We start from the raw sequence: 18,452 nt of genomic DNA on the forward strand, positions 1-18,452 counted from the left end.
ATGTATGGTGATTACCATAACATAAAATAAGTGACAGAATACAGTAAGAACTACAGTCCCTCAGAATGGTCATTCAGAAATATTTATTTGGGATTGCTTTCCTTTTTTCCTATCTGATATGGGACATTACCATGTAAAATGCTTACACCTTGTCTACCAGGCAATAGTAAAAGGGTTTAAAATATACCTGAGCATTTATACTAAAAATAAAGCACTTGTCCAGGGGTTTCAAAGATACTCTCTTCGTAGGAATATGTAAAAGAACCCATTCTCCGTAGAATCATAACAGGAAAATTAAGTACCTAAAGGAGTTGATTCTTCCTATGTATTGGGGTGGCAGCGGGGGGGGGGGGGGGGTTTAGTCACAATGGTCCTAAATAGTGAAGCTCTAGAACTAAGTATGCAAGGACTGTAATACACTTTAGAAGCTACAGCACATTTGCTTATAACAAGAGATCTAGTCAACAAAATCATTTCCAAAGACAGGAGAACCACTGGAATTTACTAAAAGAATAGTTTATCTGTAAGATTCATATGTCCTTTTTCATAGTTTCTGACTAAAGCAATGTAAAAAAAAAAAATTCTGAAAAGTCCGTACCATTTGCCAAAAAGTACACTGTCTTTTCAGGGAAGAGGCGTTTCAAGATCAGCTGTGTGTAATTTAGAGCTGTTTGTAAAAGATCTGACATTTCAAAGTGAAAAATTCTAAGCTTTTTCAAAAGGTGGCAAAACTACCTTAAGTCAACTGAGCACTTTAAGAAGTTGTATCACAGAGACCCAGTCGAAGACCACTGTTGTTCAGTGGCTTGGCCCTAATTATGCATCTGAGACTAACAAACGTGGGTTATTCCAAAAACCCACTTAGAACAAGACAAATGACAGGAAAAACAGGCATCTCTCAGCTTAACCCAACCTTATTTATTTTTCAAGGTTTAACTTAAATGTCCCCCTCTGCCATGAAACTGTCTCATCTTTGAACCCTACTGGCAAAAAGCTAACATTTCTATCTCAAAACCCTGAAAGTACTTAATATCCTTACCATTTAACTGGCCAACACTGCTGATTTAATGTCAATTTACATGAACTTTTCTCTCTCTCTCTCTCCCTCTCACAAATACATACAGGTTCACAGACACACATCTATCCTTTCACATACAGATCTCTTTATGTGACGACCTCTTCGACAGCACTTAACACAGGGCTTTGGGAACAGCAGATTACGGCCATCTTGCACTTCCGCCCTCCTTAGATTATTTCACTGGTGCTCTAAGCTTCTACAGCTGGTAACAAATGTGCATTTCAGTCTCATGAGGCACACACGTTTTTTTAATACACTGCCTGATGAAAAATGTGAAAACTTGAAGGTAGAAATATGTGCTTAATAGCAAAAAACAGTCCATTCTCTATCATGTAATCCTACATGCGAGTGGGACAAAGATAGACAGCCATTTTACTGAGCACCTAACTCCATGCCAGGCACTTTACATATATTTTTATCTTGACAATATTAAAATACACTTATTAGAATTCCCATTATAGATAGGGAAAATCAAATGCAGATAAGTTAGATACAGCCAGTGATTGCCAGAACTATTCTGCCTCCAGAGCCTATGTGGGCACTTTTTTTTTTTTTAAGATTTATATTAGAGACAGCAAGTGGGAGAGCTTGGGGGAGAGGGACAGAGGGAGAGGAAGAGCAAGAATCTCCAGCAGACTCCTCGCTGAGCATGGAGTCCGATGTGCGGCTCGATCCCATGACATGAGCAGAAATGAAGAGTCGGCTGCTTAACTGACTGAGCTACCCAGGCACCCCTTATGTGGGCATTCTTTACAACTATGTCATGGCACCTCGAATGAGCCTCTATCAACAAAAGGGAATTCTGACAAAATGCTTTACTTCTGGATTAATTTCCTACATAATATACCTTATGTTATGCATACACCTAAGGCTAAATCTAAATTTTGCAAAAACAGTTCGTGGGTGTGTGGGTGTGGGTGTGTATCTCAAGCAGGTTTTTCCAGTGTTGTCCAACCAACATTAGTAAGAATACTTACTATTTATTGGGGACTGCATAAATTATGTCTATTATCTTATTTAATCCCATGCGATAGGTACTCACAGATAGTATAGCTAAGAAAACAAGCAGAGAAAGTTACTTCTCCAAGGATATATGAGTGACAGGTAAGTAGCAGGAGGATTCAAATTCACATCTCAATAGAGGCACTGTCTGAACCTCCACGTAGAACTGTCCGTCCCTCAGCCATGCATTGCTAATAGTCCTTCATTTTACTCTAGGCCTGGCAGCAGAAACACAAGGGAATCAAACAAATTTCTTCTCTCCCAAAATTGTCACCCATATGGGCTACCAATTTCTGAAGCTGTGTGATGGCTACACAGGGGGTTCACTCCACTCTTCCGCTTTTCTTAAGTAACTCATCAATAAAAGTGCTCATCTAAAATCTGGAGTTTTTTTGAAGCACTAACCTGTGTTACCTTTGACAGTTCTCTACTTTCTAACACAACAAAAAAATCAATAGGGCTCATTTTAGCAGGAATTACCACACAGCAAGAGGTTACTAAACAAAACTTACTTGGTTAAGTTAGGGTAAATGACTTTTACGCTAAGAAAATCTGTTTATGCTCCGTAAGTACCTAAAAGATTCTAAAGTGCCCAACCACCAGGGTAGATTCCTATGTGGGTTATGTTCTTCAATACCTCCCCCAATCAGAGAATTCAATTAAGATTTCAAGTGAAGAAAACAATGAGAAACTTACTACCTTTCAGTTAAAGATAGCTTTGTAATTTTCTAAGTGTTTTAAGTAAAACCCTCCCTTCTTACTTCTAATACTGACTATATTTAGGAATTTCGTCAACATTAGAAAAAATTTCATTAGGTTACTAAGTATGCCTGTTTTCAATAATTTCCTTCTGAAAAATTCCACTGGTTCCCCATTACCAGCAGAATGACGTTCAAACACCTCACCCTCTTACATATATATACAATGGAATATTACGCAGCCATCAAAAGGAATGAGATCTTGCCATTTGCAACGACGTGGATGGAACTGGAGGGTATTATGTTGAGTGAAATAAGTCAAACAGAGAAAGACATGTATCATATGATCTCACTGATATGAGGAATTCTTAATTGCAGGAAACCAACTGAGGGTTGCTGGAGTAGGGGGTGGGGTGGGAGGGATGGGGTGACTGGGTGATACTGGGGAGGGTATGTGCTCTGGTAAGCGCTGTGAATTGTGCAAGACTGTTGAATCTCAGATCTGTACCTCTGAAACAAATAATGCAATATACGTTAAGAAAAAAAAGAAGAAGAAGGTAGCGGGAGGGGAAGAATGAAGCGGGGGAAATCGGAGGGGTAGACGAACCATGAGAGACGATGGACTCTGAAAAACAAATTGGGGGTTCTAGAGGGGAGGGGGGTGGGAGGATGGGTTAGCCTAGTGGTGGGTATTGAGGAGGGCACATTCTGCACGGAGCACTGGGTGTTATGCACAAACAATGAATCATGGAACACTTCATCTAAAACTAATGATGTAATGTATGGGGATTAACATAAGAATAAAAAAAAAAGACAAAAACAAAACAAAACAAAAAAAACACCTCACCCTCAAGGTCTAAACCCCAATCGGCAGATGCACACTAACCTGTTAAGACATCAGAAATCTCAGCTTAAGTGTAAGACCTGTATTTGCTGCCTCCTGAAAGTCTGTTCCTGTCTTAACTTCACATCGTATCTCCATGTCCTTTTCCCTCCTTTTCTCTTTTCTTTCCCCCTTTCCTCTATGCCTATACAGCAACACTATGCTGTTTAGAGCAGTGGGTCCTCACCCTTTTCCCCTTCACTCTATTAACCTTACGAAAATCAGATGAAAACTGTAGACATGCGTCCATACTGCAAATAATTTCAGAAGTTCACAGACTGCCTTTGAAGCCATGACCCTCCATTAAAAACTTATATACGAAGGCGGAGCTGCAGACATGCTGTCTGCAAGAGGCCTGACATACATGCTCACCTCTCCAAACCTGTAAATGCGGAGAAATTACCCTCCGTTGAGAGAGGTCAGGAAAATAAGGAATGGCTCCAGAGACAAAGTAAAGGGTAAGGTGAAGCCCTGAAGAATACACAGGACTTACCCATGAAGAGCTTCAGGAGGGCATTCCAGCAGAAGAAATGCATTGAGTACATACACAGACTAGTTGATGTACGAGTTCTCTCATTACCCGTGAGCATCACCAGCACTTACCACACTGAATTCTAATTATCTGTCCATGGGTCTATTTCTCTCGCTAGCAGGTATGCACTAGGCACCCAGCGCAGGACCACATTCATAAACTCAACAAGGACTGCTGCACCAATAAATGTCAAAAGTGAAGCGACAGGTCGGATCACAGAAAGCTTGTATTGTCACAAGATGTTAGGAGACTGGTTTCAAAACGTTCTGAATAGCTTAACATTTTTTAGAACGCAAATAGTACTTAATATGTTAAGAATATATTATCCAAATCTTTTCGTTAGGGCAGTTTCGATTAGGACCGCTGTCAATACTGTTCCCTTCGTTCCTACAATTATTTATACTTAACAAAATTGCTCTGCCTTAAAATGCTCTACAGGGCACACTTGCCCAGATTCATACTGATACTGTTCTAACTCCTCTGAATCAACGTACTTAAGAAAACAACTTTTAAATCTTTGGAATTTTTAAGCGTATTATATGCTTAAAAGAAAAAATGAACACACGAGAAAAAAATATAAAATGCTTGGGCAGGGTGCACTTTTCTATTTTGACAGAACGCAATTCACAGTAAATGAGATGCCATACCTTCGTTATAACTGTCAGTTATTTGACAATACTGATGAACCTATGGAATTCATACATGTGAGAAGACATAAAAGCATTGAATTATTGTGATGAGAACAACCGAAGGTGAAAGTCTCTCATCCATTGTGGAAAAAACGAAAAGGCCCTGCCAGGAACAGAACCTAAAAGAAAAACACATGCCCTGGACAGCCATCCTCCCCAGCTTCCTGTCCACGCAGGCCAACAGAGGACTTACCGTGGGGACCGCAGTGGTGCAGCTGACCCTTCTGAGCCGTCTCTGCATCAGGTCATGCTCCATACTGTTAACTTCAGCCTTCAACCGCTCTAGCTCCTCTTTCTCAAGTTTCAACTGCTTTGCTAACCTCTCCATCCTTGCTCGCTGATGTAACAGCAAAGCTATAGTGTTACAGATAGAGTCATTGCAGAGGGTAACATTGAACAAGTGACTGGGAAATTTCTATATGCACTGCTAATGCATAAAATACTCAAAAGAAACCCTGTCCTCCATTTTGAGCTGGCATTTACTCTTGTGTCTTGCTAATGCTATTTTGCTTTAATCTGGCTCTTGTAACTGCTGCCAAAATGACATCATCTGTACGTCCCTCTTGCTCTGTTGACCTTCGTTTCCCTGATTGTCTTTTTAACTGTACCTGTGTGGGTTTTAAACAGGTTTAATACCAGGCATGTCGAACTACAGTCATAATTACTATTCTTATATAATGAAAGAATATTAAATTCTCAGATACCTTGAAATCTGAATAGACTTTTAAAAAATTCTGTCCTCCTTTTAGTTAGGTCCACTATTAACTAATCCAACATTAGTCTTCATCACCAATCCCACTTGTAAATATGTATCACTTATAAATATTACACCCTCCAGGCCAATCTCATTAGAAAAGATTCTAATTCCTTAACCTTGATAAACTTTAGCCCATCCACTATAAATCTCCTTTTCCCACTCTGTGGTTTGTTTTTTGACAGTATCAATTTCACTTGTCTATGCTTTTGTCCCAATGAATGTTATTCCTAAAAACAGCCTTCTTAGGTCACGATTATCATGCCTGTATTTTCATATTTTAAAACAGAGCCTGTAGAGAACTCTGAAGCACTGACCCTATTTTTTTCTAACCCTATTCTTGGTAGCGATGCTATTGCCCAATATTTAATAAATACTAACCATTTAATTAAAACAGCTAATATAAATTTATTTTGAAAAAGCCACCTCACCACGAAGATGAAATTTCATAAAAGGGCTCAAATTACCTTGCGTATAGGCATAGTCATCTGATCCAGAACTAGAACTCCTCTGGTATTTATGGCTTCCCTTTTCTCCCCCAGAGCCTGGTACCACTGAAATGGGCTGAATAGGTTCTGGCGCAGCAGAACGTTCTTCTTGGTCCACTAAATTTAAAAGATTTTCAGTCGTTGCTCGACCTACAGTAATTTTAAAAACTGTTGTTGGGTTTGGTATCACTCGAGGAGATGGTGATGGAGCACATGAAGGTCCGGTTGGCTGCGTATATGTAATGTACACAGGATTAACACTAAATGGAGGTTTTGGTTGACTGGATATTCCTCTCGAAGGAGAACTTGAAGGTGGTGTGGTGGCTGTGTACAGGGAGTGCTGATTCCGTGGAGACGGCTGATTACTGATAGGTGAAGGGCTCCTGTTCATTGCTGTCCCAGGTCTTTGAGAGGGTTCAACTGTAATTTCTATCTTCTTCATGGATCCTTTGGGTAAGCTAGATGTTGTGTATGGGAGATAAGATACTGAATGACTTCCCTGTTTCTGATAGCTAGGAGGTCCTTGTTGATATGGATGCGGTGGAGTAGTTGAAGGACTAGGTGGCATAAAGACGTGGGAACTTGGGTGGCCCAGCTGGGAAGGTTGCACTTGATGCTGTGGAGAGCTGAAGGGTGAAGGACATTGAGAAGGAGGTGGTGAATGGTAAGCAGGTTGAGGAATCTGCTGTTGTTTGGGAGAATACTGAGAAGGTTGATAGTTCTGTTGATGTGCATAAACAGGTAAAGGACGCTGGCTATAATGAGGCACTGGGCCCTGTGGTGAGGACTGCCATGGTGTAGTCTGAGGAGTTTGTCTTCCTGATGAACTCTGAGATGTCTGTCTAATATAAATAGAACCGGGAGACCCATAGAGATTGCTTGGAATTTGTGGAAGAATTTGTAAAGCTCTTGGTACAGTCTGTCCAGAAGGGAGGTTCTGGGATACTGTAACAGTAATCGGATTTGTACTATACCGAGGTATGTGCATGTATGAAGGAGGTGGCGGCGGTGGCGGCGAAGGCCCTTGCATAGCAGACGGATTCATTCCTGTTGGCATGGAAGATGGTTGCTGAGGTGGCTGTGAAGGAGGAGTGGCTGCACTTCTATTCTGTTCATTCATAAAAAATGGATTGTAGTTTGGAGTAGCAGCCACAACAGCTGGAGCGGAGTGTGGTTCCTGAACTAAACATATCAGCTGTTTACTTGCTGCATGCTGTGGATCAATATGTCCATCACTTGAGCTATGTACCAGTGTTCGACCCCCATTAAGTTGTGTTCCATCTCCTGGGTGGTAGCTACTAGGAGAATGGATACCCAGATTAATATGCAAAAGGCGATTTCTATTCATTCTGTTGTCATCTGGACTATGGTATTCCATATATAAGTATTTGCTACTCTCCTGGGAAAGGGCTCGGCAACAGGCTTCAAGATTGTTGTTGTTCTAAGGGAGAAAAATGGTAAAATTAACACTGACAAACTGAACAAATCCTAATAGAAGTCAAGCTTTGCAGGTTACACAAAGACAACTATCATAAAATAAGTAGAGACAGCATTTTAAGCACTAACAGCTTCATAGTCCCCTACCCTGACAAGGAGATCCCAAACAATTCATATTGTTTCACAGACATTTAGTTCCTATGACTGGTACTCCCGCTACTGCTACACAAATGGAAAGCACCCACTAATGAACAGTGTGACTCAACTCCAAGTCTTCTGAGTTCAAATCCAGGACTCATTTTAGGTCTGATGCATCTCCACAAATTAACATGTTGGGCCAATCTTGGATTCACCACAATGCTCTTAACATATAAGTTAAAGCAATATTCATCATTAATATTTAATCTGAAAAACGTGGGGGCGACTGGGTGGCTCAGTTGGTTAACCATCTGCCTTCAGCTCAGGTCATGATCCCAGGGTCCTGGGATCGAGGCCCGCGTCGGGCTCCCCGCTCGGCAGGAGGCCTGCTTCTCCTTCTCCCACTCCCCCTGCTTGTGTTCCTGCTCTCGCTATCTCTCTCTGTCAAATATATAAATAAAATCTTTAAAATAAATACATGAATAAACAAACTGAAAAACATGAAAATAACCATGCTTTAGTTTTCGAAAGGCACTGAAACCACAAAAGGAGAAAAATTATAATAGAATTCCTAGAGTCAAAACAATAAAAATTCTAAAGCAGCCTTTTCTTTTAACCAAATTTATCCCTATATAATTTCAACTATCATTAGGAGAGATTAAGCTAAACAAAGAAATCAGTAAAAACAAGCACACTTTTTGAACTATGGTTCCACAACTTGGCCAAAGTTAAGGCTATGTAACAGAAAACCAGGTCTCGACTGCCTTAATGAAATTCATTCACACTCCCACAGTCTCAACATTTTTTACCCACTGAAAAGTAGCTTGAACTTTCAAATCATTGTAGGATTTGAATTTTTTGAGTCACTACACATACACTCAAAGATGGTAATACCAAAGTGACATTTTAGATACTCCAACAACAATCAACTAATGAAGGAGGTTCCTCTTTTTTTAATTTGAAAATTATAAGGTAGTTTTCCATTAAAATACAAAATTCTGAACTATTTTATTAGCCTAAAGCACTATTATCCATTGCCCTTGGAATAAAATTTCTCAATTTCTGTGACTTTCTCTGTAGTTCATAAATACACAAATAAGCACATACATACCTACTACTGCATACTGATTTTAGTAAAAAGCACATTTTATATAAAAATAAAAGGAAACACTTTTACTTCTGCTGGGAAGCAAATAAGGTTAAACCTAAAACAGAACGTACAATGCTGTAATTTTAGAGCTGGAAGAACTTTTAGGGTTCATCTATTCCAACTCAACTAATTTACAGATGAGGAAAGAGATGCTCAAAGAGTTACATGGCTTGAGAACTAGCACTGAACTAGTTAACAGGAGAGCCAGTTCTAGATTCTCCATCTCCTACTCCCACTGCTGTTTCGACTATAACACAGTAATTTCAAGGGAGAGGATGTTAAGCCAAAAGTAAATTACTATACTAAAGCTTTAAGAAGTAAACAAAGAGGGTGCCTGGGTGGCTCATTTGGTTGAGCGACTGCCTTCAGCTCAGGTCAGGATCCTGGAGTCCCAGGATCGAGTCCCACATCGGGTTCCCTGCTCGGCAGGGAGTCTGCTTCTCCCTCTGACCCTCCCCCCTCTCATGCTCTCTCTCTCTCTCTCTCTCTCAAATAAATAAATAAATAAATAATCTTTAAAAAAAAAAAGTAAACAAAGATTCAGTTAAGGAAACCTTTGCAAAATGAATTCTCAGAAATTTAAAGAATTGGCTTCATCAAAACTCCATACATAACCTGTATCTGTTTCCTTATATAAAACTTTGATACTAAAATTCTGAGCCATAGAGAAAAGTAATTGCTGAAATTTAAGAAGAAAATTATTAAAACTCAAAGTTTGGCCTTTTTAAAAGTCCTGCTTAAAAATCACTGTGATCAAGGAAGAGAAGCTAGGTATTAAGCAAATTTGGATCCAAAGGATTTAAACTGATTGCCAACTAGAAAATGTCACTGACAGATATCTGAAAGAAAAGAATATGTATGAAAAGTGAAAATAAGGTATCTCTGCAATTGGACTAAAAGGAGAACAAAAATTAGCCAGTTTTATATGAAATCTAAAGCACTCGTGGATACTTCACTATTTGACATTTGTATCAACGCTGCTGAAATTTCATGTTTTCTACAGTGAATTAGGGAGCCTGAACAGTATCCTCACACGAGGACCCAAATTCACAATGGTACAAAGTTGGTTTGTCAGCCTATTCAAATGCATGTCTATAGTAACAAGGTAAGTAAATTTTCACATGAAGAAAAAATTTAAACCAGCAATACAAAGTATTTAAGTATTATTTTTACAAAATCATTTTTAAAAGAATACCACCAAAATAGATTCAAATGTTATCTTTAACCTGCAGAATGCCTTCAAAAGAAAAAAAATGGATACAAAATTTACCAAATAGTAAATATAAATAAAGAAATCAAAATTACTTAGTTGGATAAAGAGGTCAGAATTCTTTTCTCTTTCTTTTTCTTTTTTTTAAGTAGACTCCACGTCCAATGTGGGCCTTGAACTCACGACCCTGAGATCAAGAGTTGGATGTTCTACTGACTGAGCCAGCCAGGTACCCCAAGAGGTGAGAATTAAACAAACAAAAACCATATATAAACTCTTGAAAAGATCAAGGCAAAAAAAAAAATCATACTCCTAAAAAGTGACCCTAAATTGAGAGATGATAGCTCCAGAGAGAGAGGCTTTAAGACTGTATATTAAATGTAAACTGCTGAGTCTTTAAATGCAAACAGAAAAACTTTTCAGAGCCACTCAGTGGTAGTAAGTCTCCATACCAATAAACTCTATTAATCCCAAAGGAACAAAGAAGAGAAAGACTTGGGTCAATGTAAATTAGCAACAAATGTTCATTAAGCTCAATTTAAAGTTCATTCCTTCAGTTTAGTGTGATAAAGACACTAAGCCATGAAAAAATACAGGTGATAAAGGGATAAATTAAATTTGAAAAAAACAAAGTCAGAGATGGGGGATAGGTGGTAAGGAAGGTGACTGCTAGAAAATGGTTTTAGCTAAAAGCCTCACTCATGCTTGGTTTTACTCCAGTGGGAAGCACCTTTGCTCTACCAGAGACCAAAATGTGACTGAAGTAAAGAACGGAAATTCAGACTGGGAATGTGTGTTGGAAAAAACAAAAAGCAAGCTATAATACAAAAACCGTAAGCCCAAAGGTCTAGACCTAGCAGAAGGGCTAGGAAGCACCTCTTTTACCATAATTGTTCTGTTCTATTTGTAATTAACCTCCACTGTATATAGGCTTAGGTGATAACCTGAGCCGCTCACACTGCAGTAAGGTAGAATTTGAACTGACTGTAGTGTGAGGAAGTCCAGTGGGCAAGACAAAGGTGCTGTACCCAAAAGTGAACCAAAGAGGGAAATGCTATAACCCAAAACACACTGAGATCCTGTGGAGGATGATGCAAAATTCAGTAAGGGAAGCATTAGGCCAGTTTCTCTCTTGTCCCTTGAATGGGAAAACACATTCTACCCAATATTAAAGATACATTTCACTACAAGACAACCAAACCAAAGGAATATGATTAAACTTAGAGAAAGTGGCCTTATACTTAAAATTACCTATTGGTAAGCATTTATCAACCAGAAAAACAGTAAGAAAGGGACTGGACTCTCTATAGACTTTAAAAAATAGGCTTGGGGTGCCTGGGTGGCTCAGTCATTAAGCATCTGCCTTTGGCTCAGGTCATGATCCCAGGGTCCTGGGATCAAGCCCTGCATCAGGCTCCCTGCTCAGCGGGAAGCCTGCTTCTCCCTCTGCCATTCCCCCTGCTTGTGTTCCCTCTCTCGCTGTCTCTCTCTTTGTCAAATAAATAAAAAAAATATTAAAAAAAAATAAAAATAAAAAATAGCCTCAAAAGTATATAGCCTAAAAAGTTATAATGATAAATCTGAGATTCAAAATTCAAATCCAAGGATTTGGGGACTGATCAACTCTAAAAATGTGAAAAGTGAAATATGAACATAATCAGTTTTTGTTTTGCTACATGCCTTTTTTTTCCCCCCAAAATCAGTGGTTCTCAATGGGGTAGAGGTTTTGCCTCCCATAAGATATTTAGCAATGTGTGCAGACATTTTTGGTTGTCACAACTGCAAGAGTGCTATTGGCATCTAGTGGTAGAGACCAGGAATGCTGCTAAACAGCCTACAATGTACAAGGCAGGGCCCCACAACAAAGATTACCCAGCCCAAAATGTCAATAGCACCACGGTTGTGAAATCCTGCTCTAAATATCTCCTACTGCCCTCCACATAGACAAGAAAACTTAAGGAGAACTGTAGCTTAATATCACTATCATTGCTGGGTAATCTACCTGTAACATGCACTGAGATACAACACCCTCTGGAATCTCCGGGAAACGTTGTCGGAGGTCATGGAGAACCTGCATATCAAGCTGTGGAGTGCTCTGCGCCATGCCAGAACAAATGGTGGTCAAGTATCTGTTGGGAAATTGATGCTAACCGGCCTTCCAATAGTAATGATCTTCCAACACCGCATTCATTTTCTATTAAAAGAAATCAAAATTAATCACTGTGTTTGCACACCTAAAACTCATGTAACATTGTGTGTCAACAATACTTCAATAAGGTACGGCTGAATTTACTTACATATTTCACTTTATTCAAATAGAAATGATCACTATGTTAAAATGGAGAGTTGTAAAATTGACAGATTCAACTTAGCCAGACTTTTCTGATATAATATAGCCAATCACTGGTTTAGAAACAAAAAAAGCCAAAAAACATCTGAAAACCTGTTTCATTTTAATGCTTAAAAAAATAAAGCAGCAGCTAGATTAAAACTAGAGTATTACCTTTTGGCAACCATATTTTGCTAGCCTTGAGAAATGCTACTTATGTATAATCACTCATATTTTCCCAAGGTCTATGACATCACTCCCCTAAAGCACAGTAATCATTTTGATGTCCGAAATAATAAGAAAACAAGGACTTGATGATAACACCAGAAAGCATTACCTGTCCTGTCTTACATCCTACTTGTACTCTGAGGCTAAAAGATTTGAAGTATGAGTAAAGGAAACCCAAAGTCTAAAGGAAATAACTTAGCAAACAAAAACGGAAACTTAGAATCCTTTGTTTTTAACCATGATGCTTTGCTGGAGGTGAGGTGGGGGGGATGGGCTAAATGAGAAATGGTAATTAAGGATGGCACTTGTGATGAGCACCGGATGTTGTATATAAGTGATGGATAACTAAATTCTACTCCTGAAACCAATACTACACCACATGTTAACTAACTTGAATTTAAATAAAATCTTGGAAGACAAAGAAATTTATTAATTAAAAAGATCATGCTGCTGGCCCACCATTAGCCAGACCTAAATAGCTAGGCTTTCACTTATTTCTGATGCCACTGACAGAGGTGCTAAGATGGCAGGATTTAAGGGTACAGTTTGAGTGGAGAAAATTAACATCCAATCTCACCAGCACTACTCAAGTTGAGCACCCACATATAAATAAGGCAACTAGTGAAATAATGAATTCATAAATTCACTGGCAGCATCAAGGGTCAATGAACTGATACATGTTTTAACACAGCTGACTTTTGAATGGCATAAGGGTTATGGGCACTAACCCCAGTGCAGTCGAAAATCCATATTTAAGTTCTGACTCCCCCAAAACTTAGCTACTAACAGTATACTGTTGACCTTACTGATAACATAAACAGTCGATTAATAAGTATTTTGTATGTTAAATGATGTATTATATAATGTACTCTTACAATAGAGTAAACTAGAGAAAAAAACATTACGAAAATCGTAAGAAAAAACATCTATAGCACTGTACTGTACTTATTTTTTAAAATCTGCATATAAGTGGACTCACACAGTTCCAACATATGTTGTTCAAGGGTTCAACTGCACATATTTCCCATTTTTTTAAAGGGGAAAAACGTAGTGTATACCATACAATCTCATAATTTCTGCTGTGTTCACTCACTAGATGGTCAAATATTTTTAAGTATGTGAAGTAAACACCTGCATCATCTTAAGAGGCATGGAAACCATGATGTAAGCTACATGGTCTAAACCACACTCATAAGGAAGGGTCATTCCACACCAAATCTTCTTTACCTTGCAAATAAGTCCTGAAACTTTAAATCATGCCATTACAGTGTAGAGAACTACAATCAATACTTCAAAAATAAAAATGTTCGGATGGGTGTAAGAAGGCAGCATAGGAAGACCCTGAACTCATATCCTCCCAGGGACACACCACATTTACACCTATATATACATCAATTCCTCCCAAAGAACGAGGGGCTGACGGGACAACTTCCACACAATACAAGGTTAGAGGGACCTCAATCAGAATGGCAACCCCCCCTGCTTGATGCCACAAACTGCAATAATGGAAGGTATCACTGCCCAGTGCACCGAAAAAAAGCTGCAGTTTAAAGGGTAACTAGACTATAAGTGAAGGAAAACCATTTATTAACCCCAGAACATCCACCAAACAGTGGGGTAATGACTGGAAGTCTCCCTGGGGTCAGAGGTGCTGGTGAGTGCCACTGGTGACCTGCCCACTCCCACCGTGACAGTCCACGCAGGAGCAGGGACTGGATGTTCTAGACAGCCTGTCTCTTCGGCTAATGCTGGGCCCCAAGCACACACCAGCCCCAGCCATCTAAGCAGGGGAGCCCCAGTGAGGCACACACCAGGGCACACCTCACCTATATCCAATACGGCTCCAATAATCTCACCAAGGGGGCACAGTGCAAAGCCCCCTGAGATACCTCCATCCACGCCAGGTGCTGCTCCAGTTTTCCATTAGGGTAGCCCCGCTGCAGAGTGCCCCGGGACCCGGGGACCACACGGATCGCAGCTCCAGACAGCCAGCTACCCAAACGTGCGAGGAACACACAGTCTGCATGGGGGATATGTCTACACAAGGCCACTCCTCTAAGACTGGGAGAGGCGGCTCTTTCACCTCATTCATAGAAACAAACACAGAAAATCATTTAAAAAAGGAGCAGAGGAATATGCTAGTAAGACAAAATTTCAAGGAAATAACTAAACCAAAATGAGATAAGCCATCTACCTAACAAAGATTTCAAAGTAACGATCATAAAGTTGCTCAACAGACTGGAGAGAAGAGAGGATGAATTCACTAAGAACTTCCACAAAAAGACACTGTTTTTTTATTTTTTATTTATTTATTTTAAATTCTTTTTTTTTTTTTTTTTAAGATTTTATTTATTTATTTGACAGAGAGAGACACAGCGAGAGAGGGAACACAAGCGGGGGAGTGGGAGAGGGAGAAGCAGGCTCCCCGCAGAGCAGGGAGCCCGATGCGGGACTCGATCCCAGGACCCTGGGATCATGACCTGAGCTGAAGGCAGTCGCTTAACCAACTGAGCCACCCAGGCGCCCAAAAAGACACTGTTTTTTTTTAAAAAAAAGTCTGCGGTAAAGACTAAAATAAAAAATATACTAGAGGTAATCAACAGGAGATTAGATGATGCAGAAGATGGCAGAAGAACAGATGAGCAATCCCGAAAACAGGGGAACAAAAAACATTCAAGCTGGACACCAAAAAGAAATGGAATTTTAAAAAATGATAACATCAAGCAAATTAACATTCTCATGATATGGATCTCAGAAGGAGATTGAGAGAGAAAGGGGCAGAAAATTTATATGAAGAAATAACAGCGGCACCTGGGTGACTCAGATGGTTGGGCATCTGCCTTCGGCTCAGATCATGATCCCAGGGTCCTGGGATCGAGCCCCACATTGGGCTCCTGGCTCAGCGGGGAGCCTGCTTCTCCTTCTCCCTCTGTCTCTATCCCTGCTCATGCTTTCTCTCTCTCTCTTATCTCTGTGTCTCAAATGAATAAATTAAATTTAAAAAAAAAGAAAGAAATAACAGCTGAAAACTTCCCTAACCTAGAGAACAAAAGACATCCAGGTTCAAGAAGCAGAGAGCCCCAAAGAGGGCCATACCAAAACACGTAATAATTAAAATGTCAAAGATCAAAGATAATGAGAAGATCTTAACAAGCAGCAAGAGGAAACCAAACAGTTATGCACAACAAAAAAACCTATGAGGATATCAGCTGATTTTTCAGCAGAAACATTGCAGGCCAAAAGAGAGTGGCAAGATGTACTCAAAGTGCCAAAAGGAAAAAAACTGACAAACAACAATCCTCTGCACTACAAGGTTATCACATAAAATCAGAGAGACAGAGTTTCCCAGACAAACAAGTTAAAGGAGTTCATCACCACTGAACCAGCCTTACAAGAAATGCTAAAGAGACTTCTTTAAGTGCAAAAGAAAAAGCCATGATGAGAGGGTAAGAAAACAATGAAAGGAAAAAATTTCAAGGGTAAAGGCAAACACACAGTACATCAATCACTTACACTGCTAGCATGAAGGTTAAAAGGCAACAGGAGTAAAATCATTTGTACTTAAAAAATTAAGGAAGTCACAAAAAGATGTAAAACATATAAAAGATGGATGGGAAAGTAAAAATATAGTTCTTTTAGAACATGTGATAGAACTTTAGCAATCAGCAACTTAATATAAACTGCTATATACTTAGGATGTTATATATGAATCTCAAGGTAACTACAACACAAAAACCTGTAAGAAACACACCAAAAATAAAAAGAAAGGAATCCAAGCATAAAACTAAAAGTCACCAATCATGAGGGAAGAGCAAGAGAATAAAGAAACAGACAACTACAAAAGCTATCAGAAAAAATTAACAAATGGCAATAAGTACATACCTATCAATAATTACTTTAAATGTGAATGGTCTAAATATTCTGATCAAAAGCCACAGGGTATGCATAAAAAAAAACAAACAAGACCCATCTACATGCTGCCTAGGAGAGACTTAACTTCAGGCAAAAAGACATATAGACTGAAAATGAAGAGATGGAAAAACATTCCATGCAAATGAAAGCCAAAAAAAAACCAAACAAACAACTTGGGTAGCAATACTTCTATCAGACAAAATAAACTTTAAAACAAAGACTGTGAGGCACCTGGGTGGCTGAGTTAGTTAAGCGGCTCAGGTCATGATCCCAGGGTCCTGGGATAGAGCTCCACATCGGGCTCCCTGCTCTGCGGGGAGTTCACTTCTGCCCCTCCCTTTGCCCCTCTCCTCACCTCCCTGCTTGTGCTCTCCGCTCTCTCTTGGGCTCTCTCTAAAATAAATAAAATATTTTAAAAAATAAAATACAACAAAGACTGCAACAGAAGACAAAGAAAGGCATTATGTAATGATAAAAGGATCAATCCAACAAGAGAATATTACAGTTGTAAATACACACCCAACAATAGGACACCTAAATACATAAATGTTAACAGGGGCGCCTGGGTGGCTCAGTCATTAATAGTCTGCCTTCAGCTCGGGTCATGATCCCAGAGTCCTGGGATCAAGCCCCACATTGGGCTCCCTGCTCCGCGGGAAGTCTGCTTCTCCCTCTCCCACTCCCCCTGCTTGTGTTCCCTCTCTCGCTGTCCCTCTCTCTCTGTCAAATAAATAAATAAAATCTAAAAAAAAAAAAAAAATGTTAACAAACAAAAGGGTTTCAGAGTAATACAATAATTGCAAGACACTTTAACATTCCACTTACATCAATAGATAGATCACTGACACAGAAAATCCATCAAGATACACTGGCTTTGAATGACACATTAGACCAGAGGGACCAAATATATACAGAACATTCCATCCCAAAACAGAAGAATACATAATTCATTTCAAGTGCACATGGAACATTCTCCAAGAGAAATCACATGTTAGGCCACAAATCAAGTCGCAATTAATTTAAGAAGACTGAAATCATATCAAGCATGTTTTCTAATGACAATATGGAACTAGACATCAGTAACCACAGCAACAACAAAAACTGGAAAAACACTACCATGCAGAAGCTAACAAATATGCTACTAACCAACCAATGTGTCAACAAGGACATGAAAGAGGAGATTTAAAAATACCTGGAGACTAATGAAAATGAAAACACAACAGTTCAAAATCTTTGTGACACAGCAGAAGCACTTCTAAGAGGGACGTTTATAGTGATACAGGCCAATCTCAAAAAAACAAGAAAAATCTCTACGCCTGAAGGGACCAGAAAAAGTAAGGACAAACAAAGCCCAGGGTTACCAGGAGGAAGAAAAGAATAAAAATTAGAGTGGAAATAAATGAAATAGAGACTGAAACACAATAGAAAAGATCAGTGAACCAAGAGCTGGTTCTTTGAAAAGATAAAAAAGAACCCTGACAGACCTTTAGCCAAACTCATCAAGACAAAGAGAAGAATCAAATAAAATCAGAAATGAAAGAGGAGAGGGCGCCTGGGTGGCTCAGTCGGTTAAGCATCCAAGTCTTGATCTCAGGGCTGTGGGATCAAGCACACACTGGGCACAGAGTCTGCTTAAGATTCTCTCTCTCCCTCTCCCTCCCCACCCCCTTCTCCTTATGTGCTCTCTCAAAAAAAAAAAAAAAAAAAAGAAGAGAAAAATGAAAGAGGAGAAATAACAACTGACGCCACAAAACCACAAAGAATTATATACCAAGACACTGGACACTGCAGAAAAGATGGGTAATTCCTAGAAATAAACAATCTTCCAAGACTGGATCAGAAAGAGGAGAATATCTGAACAGTGATTAGTTCTAGTAACAAAACTGAATCGATAATCAAAAAACTACCGCCCCCCCCCCCTCCA

At 39.4% G+C, this 18,452-nt stretch overlaps 1 protein-coding gene across 6 annotated transcripts in view; it reads right to left on the reverse strand.

The window, feature by feature from the left end:
* Positions 1 to 18,452, reverse strand: part of TAB3 (TGF-beta activated kinase 1 (MAP3K7) binding protein 3) — an 89,123-nt gene that overhangs the window by 18,308 nt on the left and 52,363 nt on the right. For all 6 annotated transcript variants that reach the window (XR_010406075.1, XR_010406074.1, XM_064573897.1 and 3 more), the window contains 3 exons: positions 12,062 to 12,253; positions 6,104 to 7,565; positions 5,076 to 5,236 (listed from right to left, as the gene is read on the reverse strand). Coding sequence is in view for 4 of the 6 variants with exons in the window: in XM_064573897.1 (XP_064429967.1) it covers positions 5,076 to 5,236; positions 6,104 to 7,565; positions 12,062 to 12,163 (1,725 nt within the window). In the remaining 2 variants the exon portion in view is untranslated. The remainder of the gene's footprint in view (positions 1 to 5,075; positions 5,237 to 6,103; positions 7,566 to 12,061; positions 12,254 to 18,452) is intronic.

Source organism: Mirounga angustirostris, unplaced genomic scaffold, assembly GCF_029215605.1.
Source record: "Mirounga angustirostris isolate CCGP_5_RB_7025 unplaced genomic scaffold, mMirAng1.0.hap1 SCAF_11, whole genome shotgun sequence".
Lineage (NCBI taxonomy): Eukaryota > Metazoa > Chordata > Mammalia > Carnivora > Phocidae > Mirounga > Mirounga angustirostris.